Source organism: Pseudonaja textilis, chromosome Z (assembly GCF_049901715.1).
Source record: "Pseudonaja textilis isolate UNSWEBS1 chromosome Z, rPseTex1.2, whole genome shotgun sequence".
NCBI lineage: Eukaryota > Metazoa > Chordata > Lepidosauria > Squamata > Elapidae > Pseudonaja > Pseudonaja textilis.
The window spans coordinates 40,528,318-40,548,040 of NC_142008.1; the positions used below are offsets into that span (position 1 = coordinate 40,528,318).

Genomic DNA, 19,723 nt, shown 5'->3' on the forward strand with positions numbered 1-19,723 from the left:
TATAGAAACACTTAACCAATGGTCTTATCATGTTATTTTGTGAGCAATTGGTACATGAAATATGTTTTTTCCATCACACATTTATATGCCCATGCTTTTTTTAGAAATAGTTTCTTTTTGAAGTCATAAGGCCGTATTAAAAAAGGGAAGTAGATTTTTCTGTATTGAATATACATTACTGAATTTTGAGGCACTTTATAAATACTTTTGTTAATATTCTAACTTGGATAAATTTCCTGCTCATAAATATTCCTTCAAAAATAATACTTTTGTTTCAGGAGAAAAACAAAACAAAAAATGAAATTATTTTCCAACTTTTGTATTATAGACGATTAGCAGTATTTCAAGCTGAGGCTTGGGAATCTTTTAATTTTCTTTTCTTTTTCTCACCAAGTGAAATCCAAAGAGAAGAACTGACTGGTTACTTTGTTTACGTCACTACTTGCAACCAAACTAAGTAAGGAAATTAATAATATAACTGGGTGGAGCTTCAAGATGGAGAAAAAGGACTAATGTCAAGTCCTTAACTTTCAGTGGCCAGAATAGGTATCTGAAAATAGGTTTCTTTATTCCCCTTCCAGCTTGTTTACCCCAGCCCTCAGACTTTGGGGCATGAAAATAAATTACACTAGTTTAGGGATTGTCTTACATAAGAACTTTGGGGTGGGGGGATTCATCGGATTAACAACACACATCCAGAGTTGTCCCATATTTGCTTCTTCTGTAAGACCTCCACAAATGGGAGATCTACAAATTTGGAGCAAAACTGGTTTGTAGAAATCCATCAGCATAAGTGCCATCATACCAGAGGGGGTTTTCTCTCTTCTATTAGAATGGCTTCTGGACACTTTTGAGGCTTTCTCATTTAGGACAACACCAGAGCATATTTGTGCAGAATTAATAATAATAATAATAATAATAATAATAATAATTTTAAAAAAAACCTGATCAGGCAATGTGTTGTCCTCTACATGCTTAATTCTTTTGTTAGCTTACCCATCATGGCAGCCTTGTTTGACAGGTTGGTAGTGATGACAGTGAATGTAATTTGAGTTGCAAGCTATGCACATGTTTACTTGTTGACTAAGGTCAGCCTGCAGTTGTAGTTTTGTATCATGTTTTGCCATTGTTTTGCATAATACATTTTTCCTTTTTTTTTTTACCGTAGTCATTCTTTTACTGTCACATTCTCTTAATTAGATGATTTTCTTACTTGATGAAAGGTTGTGTAATTTATGATAGAAACCGTGTTTTTCCAGGGAATATGAAATGTTGGCATTTACCCCACAATGATATGTATGATATGAAGTTGTATTTTTTTATATTACGGTATGTTGCCATTCTAAGACATCATGCTTTTGTCAAACCAAATTAAGCGACAGTAATGTCCAGTTGATATGTTACATAGTATATTATTTGGATTACAATGAAAAATGCCTTTGTTCTTACTGGAAAAAAAACTATTCAGAATTGGAAAAACAAGACACAGTTTTCCACCAAATAGCAGAGGAGTTTTGTATAGAAAAATAAGTGAATTTGTAATACCTCTAAACATGGGTGTGATTTGCTTTACTTGGATGAAATGAATGTTATCCCTGGTTGGTTTAAATCAGTTAATTCTTTGTTAATTGTGTATTCTCAGGGAAATGAGCAGCAAGGCAAAAATAGTCTGTATTTTACAGTGAAGCTTTTTTCATGTAAATACACTATACATAAGTTTCATATCTCTTATTATTATAAATTGTTTGGGACTTGGGTAACATATGAGAAAGCAATTGGGAAAGTACTTCATGAACTGCAATTGACCTGTATGATTTGCATACTCTAAGCCTCTATCAAGCAACATATAGGAAGATTGTTAGAATTTCTTCACCTCACACTCAGTAGTTGAATGTATCATACTTCGATAATTTGTAATATTCCTTTAAAAATATACTCTGAAAGCAAAATTGCCACATTCTGATCCTATTTCAGATTCAAGATAACAGTGTATCATAGATAATTTTCCTGTTAAAAAAAAGCAAATAGAGGATCATCATAAAAAATATTACAAGTAATGCTTAGTATTCTACCATGCTACATATTTGTTTTATTTTTTTCCTGTCTTTTGTTTTATCATAATCCATGCCTTGAAAATGGACAATATTTCTTTTAGTTACTGGACTTTGAAGTGCAATCCAAAGATGATCTCTCCTCTTCATTAGAAATGATGGTACATAGAATGCAATCTCATTTACCTGAATAATAAACTTTGGATCTTATTGTCTCTAGTTTCCTGTTAATCCAGTGGTAATTTTTAGCTGCTATAAAGCAGGTGGAGAACTTCTAGCTTCATTAAAGTGAAACCTGTTTTTAGGAGTATTCTGTGTGTTTAAAATTCTGGGTTATTTGTTGGAATCAATTTACATTATTTGCACATTGTTCCTGCAGTCTAACTTTTATTGCAATATAAAAGCTGAAAGTGGCCAACCTCAGTCTTTACTTGGGACGTAATTGCTTTTTAGAATTGAAGGCCTGTAAGTGCCACTCTACTGAACATAGATTTAATTCTGACTGAACACAAATAGGATTGTCTTGTAATATAGATTGAATTCATGTCTAAAACAAGAATTTCCACAATTCATTCTTACTTTGATAGTACCCATTGTAGATTCGGCTCTCAAAGCATGGTATAATGGTACACGAGAAAGACCTAGGGAAATTGGACAAAGAGATACCATTAAGGGAACAATAAGGTAAGAGACACTATTGGATAGTGGACAAAGCAAGAGCTGGGGGGGAAAACTTGGTTTCTTAGGCTGTAAAGAGACACCGGGGAATATTGTACTTTAAGATCTGCAAGATAGATGTTGGCCTTGTGGGACAAACCAGATCAGGAGTTAATTCTACTTTTTGCAATGCTACATTGAAAGAACCTTGAAAGCAATTCCTCCCTTCTCCACCCTTTTCTTTGCAAGAAGCTTAGGAGGATCTTGAGCTTCTTGCCTCACCAAATGTGACCTTTGCCATCTTCTAATCTGACCATTCTCTTGGCCATGTTTCTCTCCTCCATGTCCCAAAGTCTAACCATTAAACATAGATGGAAAGAATTTGGGATTATTTTAGATTCTATTATACCAAGTTGGTGCTAACGAGCAGTTAATGGCGTAAATTGCTAGCAGCCTGGGCTCCTTTACAGTAGTTTTGCCAGTTGAGAGAAAAAGATGTTTTGAGTGGGAAAAAAAAGAGATAAAGGTAGGCTGGATGAGTGAACAATATGGTCAACAATGAGCTTGTGAGATCTTGGGAAAATAGCTGTATATTGGACAGGTGCTGCTTCCAAACAACCAAACTAATCAGCAGGATAATAAAATGGACAGCCAGACTGCAAGTGTCGAGTGGCAGGAAAATCTGGCTTGACTCCAGTTTTATGGATTCTGGCTGAATTTCAACATCATAGAGTCTGGCTCCAACTTCTCACAATCTCACAGGGATTCTTCACTCCAAATTCAGTTGCAACCACCCAGGGGCTCATGACCCCAGTCAGTATAAGAACACCCGGGATAAGGATATAAGCTCAGAGATACTTGCAGTGTTAAAATGTGGGACTGAAAGAACTTTGGTTCACTAATACTGAATGTGTTAATAGGAATGAATATAGAAAGAATGAAGTGTTATTCCAAATAAAAAGAGTTGCACAATTATTATAACAATTCTCCAAATTTCTGGTGGATGTACAATGAAGATGATGAGCAAAAGAAAAAGAACGCTTAAGCACGAAGTGGTCTCAATAATTGGTTCTAAGTGTTGTTCAATTAGATGAGAATGAGTTGACTTTTACCCACATTCTTAATATTTTTTATTCCATGTATTGTAATTAACTTAGATTTATATGAAAGAACTGCATTGGCCATAGCATAGGAGGAATGGACGCTTGGGCATCAGCATATTAATCTATGATGCCTCTCTGCACTGTATTCTACTAAATTGCTAGGGAAGAGATGTGCAAAATTAATTGATTAATTGATAAAATATGCCAAAGTACTGGAGAGCATTCCTTTTGTCTATAGACCAAGCTGTATTTCCTTCTGGACCATTTCATTTATGGAACCGAATGGGGGATTTCCATGCTGGAAGTAGCTGCTGGACTGAAAGCAAACTCTACCTCCCCCCACCATTTGTTCTCCACCCACCTACCCATATTCTCATCACTTCCTTTTGCATTGTTTTATTTTTCTAATATTTTACTTCTGTTTTGTTAACACTCTCTTTGTTTCTTTTTATTGTTTTAAGCCACCTAAGAGTAGGCCCTCAGCATGATAGGTGCCAAATAAAATGATCAATAAATAAAAATAAAATTTAGGGGACAGTTTTTTCAAAAGTAAATCCTCCAGATGTGAACAAATTCAAGATTTTTTATGCATATTGTTCCAGATAATGTGGTCTGGAAGGATGTTTGCCATTGTTCAGAATAAAATATCGATTCCTTCTCCTCCTTTCTCCCCACTTTCAGATTACAGTCCATCTATTCAACTGAGAAAAAGGGAGTCTATTGTGTCGTGCAGTTTAGGCTAATCGCATAATGTTAAGCCTCCTAGGTAATCCAGGCCAGTAAATTAAAATCAAAGATACTAATACTGCTACCTTTATTGTAAGGTTACAGGTTTGAAAGTATGTTCCACCTCCAGTTCCATCAGCTCAGATAGGGAAACTGCTTGGCAGGGATGCATAATTCAATAGCAGAATATTTTATTTATCCCAAGTGCCCAAAAAAGATTATAATTCACGGACTTTCTTCTGGCCACTACCAATGCGAGCATGTGCTTTTTGTGGCAACAAAATCAGACTAAAATTGTGGTGCAACCTTCCTCCTACTGGTGATGCCTGAAGGGACTTTTGTTTTATTTTAATCAACATACTCATTTATTTATTTACTAAAGTTCTCGGCTGTTTAGAATTGCAATATGTCCTAATGCTTTAGTTACACTAAATTGGTAAGTAGGTGTACATTTCTATGTAATTGAAATAGTCTGTAGATATTTTCCCACAAGAATATTCATAAAAGTGCCACTGGGTGGCATGAATGAGCATTGCTTAGAAAATAGTTCAGTAGCAAAGAGATTTTGAGACAACAAATTATTTGTATATATATTTTCTATCCAAACTGTTTGAAAATAACATAAATTGTTTCTGTAAGGGCAGTCTTTCTTGACTGAATATGCAGTCTGTCCAAAAACAAAGCCAATCCATTTCCACCCCCTAAATACAGCTGATAGCAGGACAGTTATTCCCTATAATTTTCACTATGGGGCAGCCTTCACTGACCTCTAGAAACAGAAAGTGATTGATAAAAACAATCTCTGTCCTCAAATAATATTTTATCTGTATGTATCTTACTCATACATTGTTGAAGGCAGCTGGATGTCTGCAAACATATTAAGGGTTTCAGTTCTGCATTTAACTATTAGTGCCTGAGATTATCTATTTTTATATTTCTCAATCTAACCAACTTGACTTCCCACTTCCAAAATTCTCCATCAAGATTCCATAATATATCTGTAAACGTAATAAAAATATCAGGTCTGCAGATGCGTCTCTTTTAATATTTCTGCTCTATAACTGAAGATAAGTATGCTACTTACTGTTTAGCATTCTCAGCTGTACTCTTGTTATAGAGTAGGGAATCTTTTTTATTTTCTACCAAGGCAGAATTGAAAAACAGGGCACCCAATTCACCCACTGAACACCTTCAGTTTTTAACACTCTGCCATATGTGTTTCCTAAAAGTCATAGGTGTTGTTCCCAAAGACTGCTGCCTCCAAATTGCAATTTTAATGGCACAGTATAAGAAATAGATCGAATATATTGCTGATGGGTTATTTTAACTTTAGCAACTTTAGTGCTATTAGTTGCTTCTTTCTGTCCTTCACGCACTATTTTTTAAAGTATACTTCCCCTTCCTCATGTACTACTCAAAAGACTACACTGCTCAAAAAAATAAAGGGAACACAAAAATAAGACATCATAGATCTGAATGAATGAAATATTCTTATGAAATACTTTGTTAATTACATAGTTGAATGTGCTGACAACAAAATCACACAAAAATTATCAATGGAAAACAAATTTAGCAACCCATGGAGGTCTGGATTTGGAGTTACACTCAAAATTAAAGTGGAAAAAAAAACTACAGGCTGATTCAACTTTGATGTAATATCCTTAAAACAAATCAAAATGAGGCTCAGAAGTGTGTGTAGCCTCCACGTGCCTATATGACCTCCCTACAATGCCTGGGCATGCTCCTGATGAGGTGGCGGATGGTCTCCTGAGGGATCTCCTCCCACACCTGGACTAAAGCATCCCCCAACTCCTGGATAGTCTGTGGTGCAAGGTGGCATTGGTGAATGGAGCGAGACATGATGTCCCAGATGTGCTCAATTGGATTCCGGTCTGGAGAACGGGCGGGCCAGTCCATAGAATCAATGCCTTCGTTTTGCAGGAACTGCTGACAGACTCCAGCCACATGAGATCTAGAATTGTCTTGCATTAGGAGGAACCCAGGGCCAACCGCACCAGCATTTGGTCTCACCAGGGGTCTGAGGAGCTCATCTCGGTACCTAATGGCAGTCAGGCTACCTCTGGCAAGCACATGGAGGGCTGTGTGGACCCCTAAAGAAATGCCAACCCACACCATTACTGACCCACTGCCAAACTGGTCATGCTGAAGGATGTTGCAGGCAGCAGAACGTTCTCCACGGCATCTCCAGACCCTGTCACGTCTGTCATGTGCTCAGTGTGAACCTGCTTTCATCTGTGAAGAGCACAGGGCGCCAGTGACGAATTTGCCAATCTTGGTGTTCTCTGGCAAATGGCAAATGTCCTGCATAGTGTTGGGCTGTAAGCACAACCCCCACCTGTGGACGTCGGGCCCTCATACCACTCTCATGGAGTCTGTTTCTGACTGTTTGAGCAGCCACATGCACATTTGTGGCCCACTGGAGGTCATTTTGCAGGGCTCTGGCAGTGCTCCTCCTGTCCCTCCTTGCACAAAGGTGGAGGTAGCGGTCCTGATGCTGGCTTGTTGCCCTCTTATGGCCTCTCCACGTCTCCTGATGTACTGGACTGTCTCCTGGTAGCACCTCCATGCTCTGGACACTACGCTGACACAGCAAACCTTCTTGCCACAGCTCGCACTGATGTGCCATCCTGGATGAACTGCACTACCCGAGCCACTTGTGTGGGTTGTAGACTCCGTCTCATGCTACCACTAGAGTGAAAGCACCGCCAACATTCAAAAGTGACCAAACCATCAGCCAGAAAGCATAGGAACTGAGAAGTGGTCTCTGGTCACCACCTGCAGAACTACTCCTTTATTGGGAATGTCTTGCTAACTGCCTCTGCTTTCCACCTGTGTCTATTCCATTTGCACAACACTATGTGAAATTGATTGTCAATCAATGTTGCTACCTAAGTGGACAGTTAGATTTCACAGAAGTGTGATTGACATTGTGTTGTTTATGTGTTCCCTTTATTTTTTTGTGCAGTGTATAATGACTCTGGTTCCAGTTTTGAGCCTCCCCAAAGACAGACTGTAGACCACAATCATGCATGGCTTTGGTCCGTGCTTCAGCATCGGAGAGCCACGATCTTTTAGATTTGGGGCAGAAGCTGCCTCATAGGGGTGGCAGAGGAAGGGGAGACCATCAGCCAGGTAGAGGAGAGACACAAATCCCCCCCAGTTTGGCAAAGCTCCCTCCTGAAGACACTTGAAGCGGTGGTCTAAAATGGCCACTGGAATAAGTATTGGGCAGGAGAGAGTGGAAGAAGCAACAGCAGGAGGAACAGGACAATATAACTAAATGGAAATTGCTCTCTGGATCAACATTACAAAGTATCTTTAAGAAAGGACTCAAAGTGGCGAATTGAAAGAAGCTTTTAAAAAGGTGTGAATTGCCTTTGACAGTGATGGAGGAGCTTCGAGCTGAGAGAGGTAGAAGCTGCAGAAGGAATTACACAACTAACTTGGATGAGTATATCTTGATTTTATATAAGCACTAATTCAAACTGAACTATAGATCACTAAAGAGGAAATTCATATTAATTGGATTTGATCTTTTTGGAAGATTGTGATTTGAAAAACTCTGAATAATTGGGAAGGAAAAGAAAAGAGGAGGTGTGGATTTGTTAGAACAAAGAGTGCCGTCTGAGTTAAATTCAATTTGACTATTTTTTAAAGACTCTGTTTCTTAAAAATATAAAGAAAATTGATACAATAAAATAAGAGTTTTGGAAAATTGAAATATTGAAGTAAAGAAAGAAACAGGAAGATTCTGCCCTTGGATTAATTGTTGATTCTGTTATGGACTTGGTATTGGACTAGCTGTGGACTAAAAGTTGAGAGGAAGGAAACAAAAGTGGACTGTTGGAAATTAACTTTAAAGACATTAACTAGAAATAGAATAGAAAATTTTAAAATGGCAATATCTCTTCAGGCACTAAAATGGAACTTGGAAACATTAAGGAAACTCTACTAGAAAGAGGTGAAACTTTGGGCTTCATTTTTAAATTTTTTGAAAAGGCGATTGCAGAGTATGAACAACAAAGACAAAGTACAGAAGAAGAGGTGGAGCAAATTTCAGAAGGGGCCATCTTTAATCACCATAAAGGAATGAAATGAAATTGGCATTAGGGTTTAGGATTAAATGAGTAGATAAATATGTCCTTTTTCTTCTCTGAAATTGTAGATAAATTTTATGGAATTAAGAAGGGGAAACCATGCAGAATCTGATTTATACATGTTATGTAGTTTTAAAGGGGATTAATAATTTTAAAGTTGTAGGAAATAAAATGCTAAATATTTGATGTGATTTAAAAGGGGAAATAATTAATGAATATGTAACTTTGAGGTGGCGCACTTAAATTTATATTAAGGGGGGGAACAATTTATAGAAGAAGTGTTACTAATTAGAACTTAAGAGGATTATACAAATGTGACAATTAAAAGTATTACAATACAATAACTATGAAGTTAATATTTGTGAATTAAATTATGAGATAAGCACTTGGAATAATATAACAAAATAGAAAATGCATAAAAATATTGTTAAGACTAGAAATTGAATATAAAAATTGAATATGTAACTATGGTCATATTTATATGTATATGTGGAACCTGTAATCATACTGTTTACTAAAAAGAGATGCTAAAATGTAGAAAACTGAAAAAAAACTTGTTTTAAAAAAAAGACTATAATGACTCTCAGCTCAGGGGAAAAAAAATGTGTGTCCTGGTTTTCAATGCTCATGTAATTTTCTAGCCCATTCTTTTATCATATGTACATGTATGTATGTATACATCAGTGCTGTTTACATAGTGCTGTTGGTGACATGTTGCAGATTTAGTCATGTCTAGATCCATGAAGTCTGTTGTGAGCACAGGCCAGGATTTTATGGACAAAAAAGAGGCAATTGGACTGTGAGAATTCAGAGGCTGCAAACATGGGTCCTTGAACCCAACTAAATCAGGAACGTTCTATACATACAAAGGCTAATTAGAAATGCAAATTGGGTAATTTATGGCACAGATTTTTACTGCTAGTCATTATCTGCAAAATCAACTAGATCTAATATGCATATAGTTCTAGATAGCTTTTCTCCTTCTCTCCCTAAGATTATGCTTTCTCTGTCACTCTGATTATGGCTTTTTTCCAAATCTATTCTAATTAATTTTGCATCTGTTTGCAGGGTTGATGTAGTCTGGCCATATCTCTTCTTCAGAGACAAGGCATGTCTCACATATTTTCCAATAGATCATATAGCTTCCCACTTGGTTTTTTTCTTAACAGCTGGCATACAATCTTCATGCAACTGAGAAGTAATTCATTACCGATGGATCCTGTGGGTTCCTCCCCAAGTCACAAGTCACAATTCAATATTCAATTCTTTCCTGTAATTTGAAACCAAGATAGTAAACTCAGGTATATAATATGGAACCTGATACTCTTTTTTTTTGCCCATGATATTAAGTAAATATCATCAAGGCACAAAGCTTAATGTAAAACTAGTAGGGATAAAATTAGAATCCATATTTTTTCTTTTACACAAGTGTAATTATTATTATTATTGTTGTTGTTGTTTTCCAAGTCTGCAAAGCAGATTTCCATTTTACTAAGTATCTGAATTGCCTACATTATCAAGCATGAAAACTTTGGGACACTGCCACAATTTATGTCTCTCTAAATAAAGTGTGGAAACTTCTGATCATCTGCCTAAGTCAGGATTGTTAAATATGTGTCCTTCAAGCCCACATTTAGCATGTGATGGAGTGAGTGCTGGGAAGATATACACTTTCAGAGAAGAAATCCTTCCATTCTAGAGTGCTGACAATATGGAAAATTGTAGGCTATTCCACACTAGTTCTCTCAAGTTATCTGAAAGTAAAATGTGGCAAGAGACTTGAAATATGAGCCTTCTTTCAGTTTGAAGGAGGTGTTCTGGAGGATGTTTACAACCTCTTCCCATTTCCTTAGCAGAAATCTTATTGCTCATTAAACAAAAGCATCTGTGTCTCTTATATTTTTGATCATGTACTATTTCTTACATATTCTCGTATCCTCTGATACCCAAATGGGTTATAAATAAAATAAAAAGAATCTGAAGACCACAAACAGCAATAAAATTTGGGCTTTGTATACAACAGATACACAAATAAATAAGTTTAACTTTTAAAGTTCCGGAACAAATGGTTTTTGATCAAATAATACAATGTAGCTCCAGATTCTGTTCCATAGCAATTTGGTTGGCATCTTTGAAAGGATAATATTTGTGTACACTTCCTTTTCTTTTAGAAATTGCTTATTAACTGTTTTTCAGTTATTCAGTTAAAATCTGGTAGAAAGGAAATTTTCTATGATTTTACATCATTGTGCGTTAACCTTCAATCCCTAGCAAAAGAAATTTTAGTTACAAGTTTAAGACTTTTTTTTTTAAGAAAAAAGCTTTTTTGAAATAAATAGCAAATGATATCAGGTCTGACATTGCAAAGCTTCATAGAAGGATACAATATGGGAAGAAAAGATCATTTGTTGTTATTTCAAGAAATGATAAATACTAAAATAGTTTATATTTGATATAATAAAGGCCGTAAGCACTTGTTATCTATTTCTTTTATTTTTCTTTATTATTGTGGCTTGTCACATAGCCAGATGTTCAGACTAGATTTAGGATTTTTATTCAGCTCTCAAGTCCTTTCCTAGGACATAGGTTAAACAGGTGTAGATTGTTGATGGTGTCAAAGATATTGTTGCAGGAAGTAAGCTGTTCTAAATAAAATTGACAGATAGTGATTTTGTCAATGCCATAGTGTTCAAGCAGTGCTCCAGCTGTTTTGGGATTGCATGCAAGTTACCTATTGCTATCTTTGGTACTATCTTTTCTTTTTTTGCAACAGCTGTTTTATTTCTATTTGCAGGTATTTGTATTTTGTTATCTTCTCCAGTTTTTTTTTTATTCTATTCTGTACTGCAATATCTACTATCCAAACTTTTTAATCTTTCTTATCAACAATTGATAAGCCTACAGTGTTAAATGGCAAGTGCCTGTTGGCTTGAATTCTAAATTCCCAGAGGACTTTAGCTTCTTTATTTTCTATTACTTTCTCTATTTTACGGTGCCATCTTGCTTGGTATTTTTTTGCAGATCTTCCAAGGCACCATTGCTGCTACTTTATTGTGTGGTTGTTTGTAGTCAGTCTGTGCAATATTTTTGCAGCTGCTGACCAAGTGGTCCACTGTTTCTTTAGCTTCTTTGCAGAGGCAGGTGTCAACCCTGAAGCAAACCTTCCTGAGGCCATCTTTGAGGCTTCATGGTTTCCACAAAACAGAGCGGAGAAAGTGGGGGGGGGGAAATTAGATAGCTTGGCTTTGCCATCAAAATAAAAAGTTTTCTTGTGGGATTATTCCAAAACATGGCTGAGAAGAGGAGGAGTGGAGTAACCAGGCAACCTGCTGGCACCACTACCTGGGGGGAAAGGGAGAACGTTTACTTTTTAATTAGACGAAAACATCGGTTTTCACCAGTTGTGCCAATATGGTGTATCCAATACCTTGTTCTTTGAGGAATCTACCTGCCTTGGAGTTCTGCTTCAATGGGTACATTGCTTGGAGCGCTGACAGCACACTTGCTGATTATTGCTGCCTTCTAAATTCTGGCTGTTTAAATTTTAAAAAATATTTCTTTATTTTTCTCTTATTGTTTTTCTTTTTCTTTTTAGTTCGTATTAGTTTTTACTGTTATAATTGTAATCATTAATAAAATTGCTATTAAAAGGGAAAGGGAATTATGCTTTCCAGATTGGAAACTCTTCCAAAAAAGACTCACTTCCATCCATCCTTCCTTCCACCTTCCCTCCCCCCCTTCTATTTTTTTGTGGAGTGATAATACTTTCAAGTCCCTGCAGTTCCTTTGGCAATATTTGTTTGGAAGTGGTTTGCCATTGGCTACTTCTTAGGACTGAGAGAGAGAGAGTCCACAGTCAAACATCTGGCTGCATTGGCATGATGAATTTTGCTCTAGTTAACTGAACTGTATTTTATTCAACCCCATATTCTTATACAGAGTACTGAGCTATAAACTAAAGGTATTATTTGCTGGTTCTCCGAACTACTCAAAATTTCCGCTACCGGTTCTCCAGAATTGGATCACAGCCATTTTTCAGTTAATGGGGAAAATAAAGTAGTTATCCCATAAATGTCCCCCAAGAGTGATCTGAAGAATTTCAGATCTTTTTTCTGACTGATAGACACAGATATAGATTAACAGAGTTGGAAGGGACTTGTAGGTCATCTAGTACAACCCCCGCCCTACACCAAGCAGGAGACCCTACACCATTCTGACAAATGGCAGTCCAATCTCTTCTTGAAAGTCTCAAGTGATGAAGCTCCCATAATTGCCAAAGGCAAGCTGTTCCATTGATTCATTGTTCTGTCACAAAATGTCTTCTTACTTCCAGGTTAAATCTCTCCTTGTTCAGTTTTTCCTCTTTGGTTTCAAGCATTTCTGTAGCAATATTTACATACAGTGCAACTCCACTTCCTCTTTTATGGGATCTGGTTTTTGTTTTTTTTGAACAGTTTGCATCCTTCTATCAGTTCCAGTCATGGATTTTACCCCACCAGGGTTCTGTTATTCCAACTAATATCATATCTGCCTTCATGTATTAGTAGTTTGAGTTCATACTATTTGTTTCCCAGACTTTATTTGTATATAGGCACTTGAGATCTTTATGTCTGATACTGGGTATGCTTCCTATGTCTCTTATTTGGTGTTTGAATTTGTCTTCCTTTCCATCCCTCTTTACTTCATTATTTGACTTGCTTTCTAGAGGTTTTTGCTTGGAATTAGGTCCTGGAGATCCTAAAGATTGCTCATCCTCCCACCTCAATTTTAGTTTAAAGCCCTCCTGATAAGTTGAGCCAGTCGTTTTCCAAAAACACTGAGGTGCAACCCATCCCTTGTCAGAAGCCCATCACAGAAATAGTACAGACCATGGTCTGCTATGAACGTTTTCCTTCATTGTAGTTCTAGCTTTTCTGGAATGTAGGATAAGCAAAACTGTTTCCCAGGGAGCTTTGGGATGTTCAAGATAGGTTTTGAATTGTCCAGCTGTCCCCTCTTTCAACTCTATATGGTTTTATTTCATTTGTTTTCTCATAGTAAATTGGTGCTATAAAAACTGCAATTGCTGTTAACCGTTTTAGTAGACACAAAAAGCCATATTTCTTTAATAGAGCAAATAGCATGGGACAGATGCACAGATCAAATGTAGCTGATAGCTGCTTGAAGTAGCCATCTAAAAACATTCACTGCAAGTAGAATCTGAAGAGAAGGAAAGCATCTTGCCATTTCTTCAAAAATGCGGCATTATACTAAAACATAGCATGAGAACAGTGTGGGTTGATAGGTGTTTGGATGTTAGTGCTTTTTTGTATGTTTTGTAATTTAGAAAAAGCATACACATACTGTCAAATATTTTATAGGACTTAGAAAATTCACCATGGTTTATTGTTTGCATTTATTGTTCTTGATCTGCTTCTTTTCAAGGGCATTAGAGTTATAAATACATATTTCTTAAGTTTTTTTTTTAATTAATAGAGAGCAAAATTAAATTGCATACTTTTGCTTCTGAAAAGTCTCAAACCAGCAAAGATGTCAAAAATTGCAGTCACATGACAGCAAAATTCTGCAATTGATTGTAAACAGATTTGGTTGTCAATGCCCAAAATACAGTTATGTGTCTGGGAATAGAGTAGTAAGCATTAATGGTAATATACACTTCATTAGTTCCTAATCTACTTACACCTCTTACAAATCAAGCCAAAATAAATACTTAAAATATTAAAATATAAGAAGAAGAGTAAGATGCTTGTGCATAAAATAATCCTTTAAAAAAAATCTTGGTTCTTTAAAAAAACAACCTAATTTTAAAAATCTATAATGTAATTTCCAGTAGGAGTGCATTCTCTTAATACAATCCCGGTTAGCTGACCCTATCAGAGATAGCATCTTGTTTGTTGAATAAATTGACATCAGTCTTAACTGGCTCAGAGATCATAAATGCAATCAAAACATACCACAAGACTTTTTGCTGCAGCCTCTTAGAACTTGAAGTTTTGCCAAACAGCAACAGAGAAATGAGAAATGGGGGAACAGAAGACTGCTGGAGTTCACTAATGATAATATGTAGATAAATGCAATAATAAATGAAACTTTGAAATGAAAAAAGGCTGGATGGAGAGGGGAAGAAACCCAATTTAAAAGTTTAAATCTGTAATCTTTTTTCCAGAGTGGCTTTCTCTGCCAAATAAATAATGGGATTTCTTAGTAGATTTTAGGTACATATCCACAATTCACAACTAATGACTAAAGAGAGATTTTACACTGAACATTACTATTTCGTCTTCTGGCCAGTAGCAGCATAAAATGAGAGTTTCATAGACTTTTGTTCTAAATGAAATGTCTTCCTGGAATATTCTTACATTGCAGCAAGAGGTTTCAAGACAGCGTGAAATTCTTAACATATGATTAATTATGATTTCCTCCAAATTTACATCATCTTAACAAGAACACATGGTCTAGAATTGGAGCTGATCCTTGAGTGAAGATGAATCAATCCTACTCAAATGGAGATTGTTTGCAGTGATAATTTCCAAATCAGGAGAAGAAAGAGTTTCTTTGTATTCTGCACTAATCAGACCTCTTCTTGAATAGCCCGATTCTGGACACCACAATCTTAAAAAGGATTCAAATAAATTGGAACAGGTTCAGAGAATGCAGTCATAGATTTGAAATACAGTATGGACATGTGATTAAACCCTGAAGAAAGAGAAGTTATAGTACAAATATAGTCTTCTGAGCACCCCACCCTGAGCATATGATAGTCACTAGGAACAATCCACAACCACGGAGTATTGTAGCTGTTGGGCAAATTCATAGTAAATTTGGCACCATAAATCCTGCTTGTATGCAACTTGAGCACACAATTAAAAAGCATCTGAAAAGTTATACCACCGAACTTAAGTGACCTTGGCACAACTTTCATTCATGCGATTATGCCCAGAAATTTTATTATAATGTAAGCAAGACTTCTTCCATGTAAAATCCTCCAGAGGTGTTGAAGTACAGCCTGTATAGACAGAAGGTGATTCTACGTGACTAAAGCTGTAATTGAGCACATCTGGTAAAATTTCAAATTGGGGGAAATCAATACAAGAAATTCAGATAAAGGAGCACCAATTTGAATAATGGAATGGTTTTTATTTAAAAAAATATTTTCACAATACTTTACACATGCAGACTTAACATCTACATATCTATGGTAAAAAGGATGAATAATTGTTAGCTTAATTTTATTATAATTGTGTGCTCTCCTCTGTATTTAATATCTACAGAAAAAGCAGGATATAACAGTAACCAATGTTTTACAAGTTTCATGCATTTCAAACATATATTTTGGATCAATAATAGCAGGAAAAGAGTGGCCTATCTTAACTCTTTTAATTTGAACGGGTATTTCACTAAATGAAAAATTAATCTACCTGCATTTAAAGTTTTGATTTGTATCTTAGCATATTTCCAATGTAAAATTTCCTTTTTAATGTCTGTTATAAAGTAAATAATATTCTGATTGATAATTTTTTTTTTAGAAAATAGGAAAAGAAAAGCCATTTATATACATACAAAATCTATACAGCATTTAAACTAAGCTGTACAAATACAATATATACACAATCATATATAATGTTATACAAAGCTGAGACTTGAAAACAATTATCAGACCAGAAATCAATAAAAGTGAGCAACTAATTAATACTTCCTGGCAAATAAGCCAGAATTAAAGTTTGATTGAAAGTTTTTCAACAATTATCATTAATGCAACTCAGTGTTTCAAATGCAACCTTCCATGCAGTGGTAAATGTAACAGTGTATATTTTAGATGAATTCGCTTAGGATTATTTCCAAATATTTTCATGAATATAATGTATGGAAGAGTATATTCACTAGCTTGCTCCATATGAACTACTGTCCTGGAATTACAGGAAATCTGACTACAATCCTAACCACAGTTTCCTGAATGTTTAGACCCACTGGACATGAAACTGGCACCTGTATAAACTTGCATAGGAGTCCTTAGTTTTAAATACAATGTGCTGCAGTCTTCCAGAAGTCGCTGAACTGTACTTTCCATCATTACTCATCTATTGGCCATGTTGGCTTTAGCTGCCTGGAATATGAATATGCTCAAGGCATTATTTCTTTCAGCATTAGAAGCTGATCCTATTCCTAGGATTCTGAACTGTGTCTATTTCATTGGTGTTATTAGCCAGCAAATGTGGTTCCTTCCTAATTGTCCCATTTAAACTGTCAGCAAGTATGATTTAATCTCATTGCATCTTTCTTTTTTAATGTAGGTTTGTTGGTTTGTTGGTTTTTTAAAAAAACTAAAACTAAATAGTCTTTATTTCCCTTTAGTTCTTGGGCAGATCTGCACAGAAGTTAAGTTAGAATGAATTCAGTGATATTTAATACAACATTAGAGGGCATTTGACTGCAACTTAAATTGCCCAAATCAACAAACATAAAGTGTTTCCATGTAATTCATGCAGTTAAAGCATGTACAAATTTCACATTGTAATAATAATTTAAAAACAAAAACAAAAGACTCCTTATAAATACTTCCAACAGATTATGATTTGTTTTTATTCTTGAAAAGTCTTGTTAAGAAAACCTGAAGAGCTTAGGTGAAGAACTAACAGTGCTAAATTGAGGTATTATTGTATTTTAATAACCTAACAGTATGAAGTCAAATATTGTGTTCCTTTGGTTTGTTTTTGTTCTTGATACAGAGGAAAATTCATTCAGCCAGTCATGAAAAAGGCAAATCTTGAATGTTACGATCACTGGATGTTTTCTACTGAGACAGGAAAGAATGGTCTGTTTTTCTTCCACTGTGATCAGGCAATTAACATTTATCTCCAATCATCATGGCAACATGACAATGGTTGTTTCAGCATTGATTGTTTCTCCATCGTCCAGTCTTGGTTTGATGATACTAATGTAGCACCTGATGCATGCATGTCATATATAGATTACTCTTTTCTTACCACTCACTTTTCATGTAAAATAGCGACAATCTGTAGAGTCAATGTAACAGTAAGAAGTGCAGCGTAATTTTCCATAAGACCTAAGAGAAAAGATAAGGCAGACATGACATATAAATTATTTATTATAATTTAAATGCTATTATTTATTATAGTTCACTGCACTAACAGCCACATGTTTATGGTGTGCCCCTTTTATCCACTTATTGAGTCCTTCCCAAAGACCTGGAATAGGCAGAAGCTCTTGTCTGAAGGTGTTAACAATATTGCCACGAGATGTAAACTGCTCCAAGTAAAGCTGCCTTTTGTAATTGACATATTGCGTGTATTGGTTGTTTCCATTTGTACCTATTTTTTTTACTCATAGCACATTTAAGAAGGCTTAATTTTACTTAAAATGAACCCTTAAAAAGAAAAGAAACTGAAGGTTTTATATATAGCAAATTTTCAAACAAACTGGAAGAAAATGGTACTCAATTAAACAGATAGTCTTAATCCTTTAGACAAAATTGAATTTAAAGATATTAAGAATAGGTTTTGAATTCTGTTTTCTGTAGAAAGAAACATAAAATTGTCACATGAAGATAATGCAAAATAAGTCCCCTTTCTAGAATAAAATAAGCTGCCATTGGCAATAGTTATAACCATCATTCCATTATTTTGGAGAAGTTCCTAATCAAGCTTGGTCAATACATACTACTAAACAGTCAATCTGGTACAGTGGAGACTGAGAGTTCTAGTCCTATATTAGCTATGAAAGTCAGTGGAGCTAAGTTGGGTCAATGATTCCTTCTTAGCCCAACCCATCTCAAAGGGTTGTTGCTATGAGGAAAATGAGGGGATGAATGTAGGTAAATCATGCTATCATGACTTACTTACAAAGTTATAAAAGTGCAATTAAAAAAAGGAAATAAAAGTACAAAGGAGTGAAGTTCTGTGTAGGATATTATGCCTTTTATACTTTCACTTCTCTTCCAGGTTTTTCTGACAAAGTGGATTCCATAGAAGGAAACAAGAAACAGTCAAAGGCTGCGAAAATGTAAGTTGCTAAGGATTACAAAATATAGTTAAAGGGTTACAAAATCATCTTGTAATAAACCAGAGCAGCCTGCCAATGAAAATCTCACCTGGAAACTGCCCAAGAGGGTCTCCTGGAATTGAAGCCCTGTTTTTAATTTTCACTATCGGTAGGTAATCTTTTTCAGGGTTTGCATCAATTATGTCCATACAATCATTTGCCTTTCAAAACAGATCTACAGCAGGACATGGTTCTATGGCAAGTTACAATTAGATACAGGCCATCAACTCAGCCGAGTTTTGGCAGAGCTATCTTTCTTGTTCCTGCCAATTAAAATGTCCCAAGAGGGCTCTGCAGATAATTTCATTTACAAATTAAATGCTTCCCGTAAAATAGCAAGAGCATCTGACAGCATGCAGAACAACAGCCACTGCAGGTAAAAAGATATGCTAACCAAAGAAAACTGGTTGTTTCAATACATACAAATCAGATTGCAAGCAAGCAAAGATCCAAGTTAAGTAACCTGCTGGGAACAACCACAGCAATATTTTTGGAGACAGTTCCAGTATGTGAATGAAATTTAAAGAAATGAAAATAACCTTGTGAAAGAGGAGGAGGAGAATTTTATTCAGATTTTTATCTTCCCTAATTTTTTGGAAGATAAAGGGCAAGAAGGAGGATACATTCAAACTTTCAGATTCTGGTACTGGAATCTATAATAGTAGTTTTAATCAAATTTTAGTAATTTGGTACTCAATAGTTAACATGTTCTGTGAAGAGAAAAAGGGGGCCAAATTATGTTCTCCACTCAAATAGTTCTCCTAATGTCAATAATTAGGACAAGAATTTCTCTTCCTAAGTGGTGCAGTCATAAAGCAGGACGTCATGTGATCCCGGCATTCCTTTCTGCCATCATTAAGAGAGGATCATAGGTGTTAAGCGAGGATGTCATGTGACCATGACCATGACTTAAGATTTCCCGTTGGCTTCCAAAAAGCAAAGTTAATGGAGAAACCAACAGGGAGTTGCAAGTAACAATCATCTTAGGCAACTTGCAAGTAGGATGGTG

The 19,723-nt window shown here is 35.7% G+C and overlaps 2 protein-coding genes across 4 annotated transcripts in view; one reads left to right on the top strand and one right to left on the bottom strand.

Annotated features, from left to right (window-relative positions):
- PLEKHA8 (pleckstrin homology domain containing A8) overlaps positions 1–19,723 on the top strand; it is a 69,846-nt gene that overhangs the window by 45,424 nt on the left and 4,699 nt on the right. Inside the window, exon 14 of the mRNA XM_087917662.1 lies at positions 18,615–18,675. Coding sequence (XP_087773788.1) covers positions 18,615–18,641 — 27 coding nt within the window. The 3' untranslated portion in view covers positions 18,642–18,675. The remainder of the gene's footprint in view (positions 1–18,614; positions 18,676–19,723) is intronic.
- Positions 15,772–19,723, bottom strand: part of COLQ (collagen like tail subunit of asymmetric acetylcholinesterase) — a 68,543-nt gene continuing 64,591 nt past the window's right edge. For all 3 annotated transcript variants that reach the window (XM_087917660.1, XM_087917661.1, XM_026708248.2), the window contains one exon: positions 15,772–17,719. In XM_087917660.1, the coding sequence (XP_087773786.1) occupies positions 17,650–17,719 (70 nt within the window). In that variant the 3' untranslated portion in view covers positions 15,772–17,649. The remainder of the gene's footprint in view (positions 17,720–19,723) is intronic.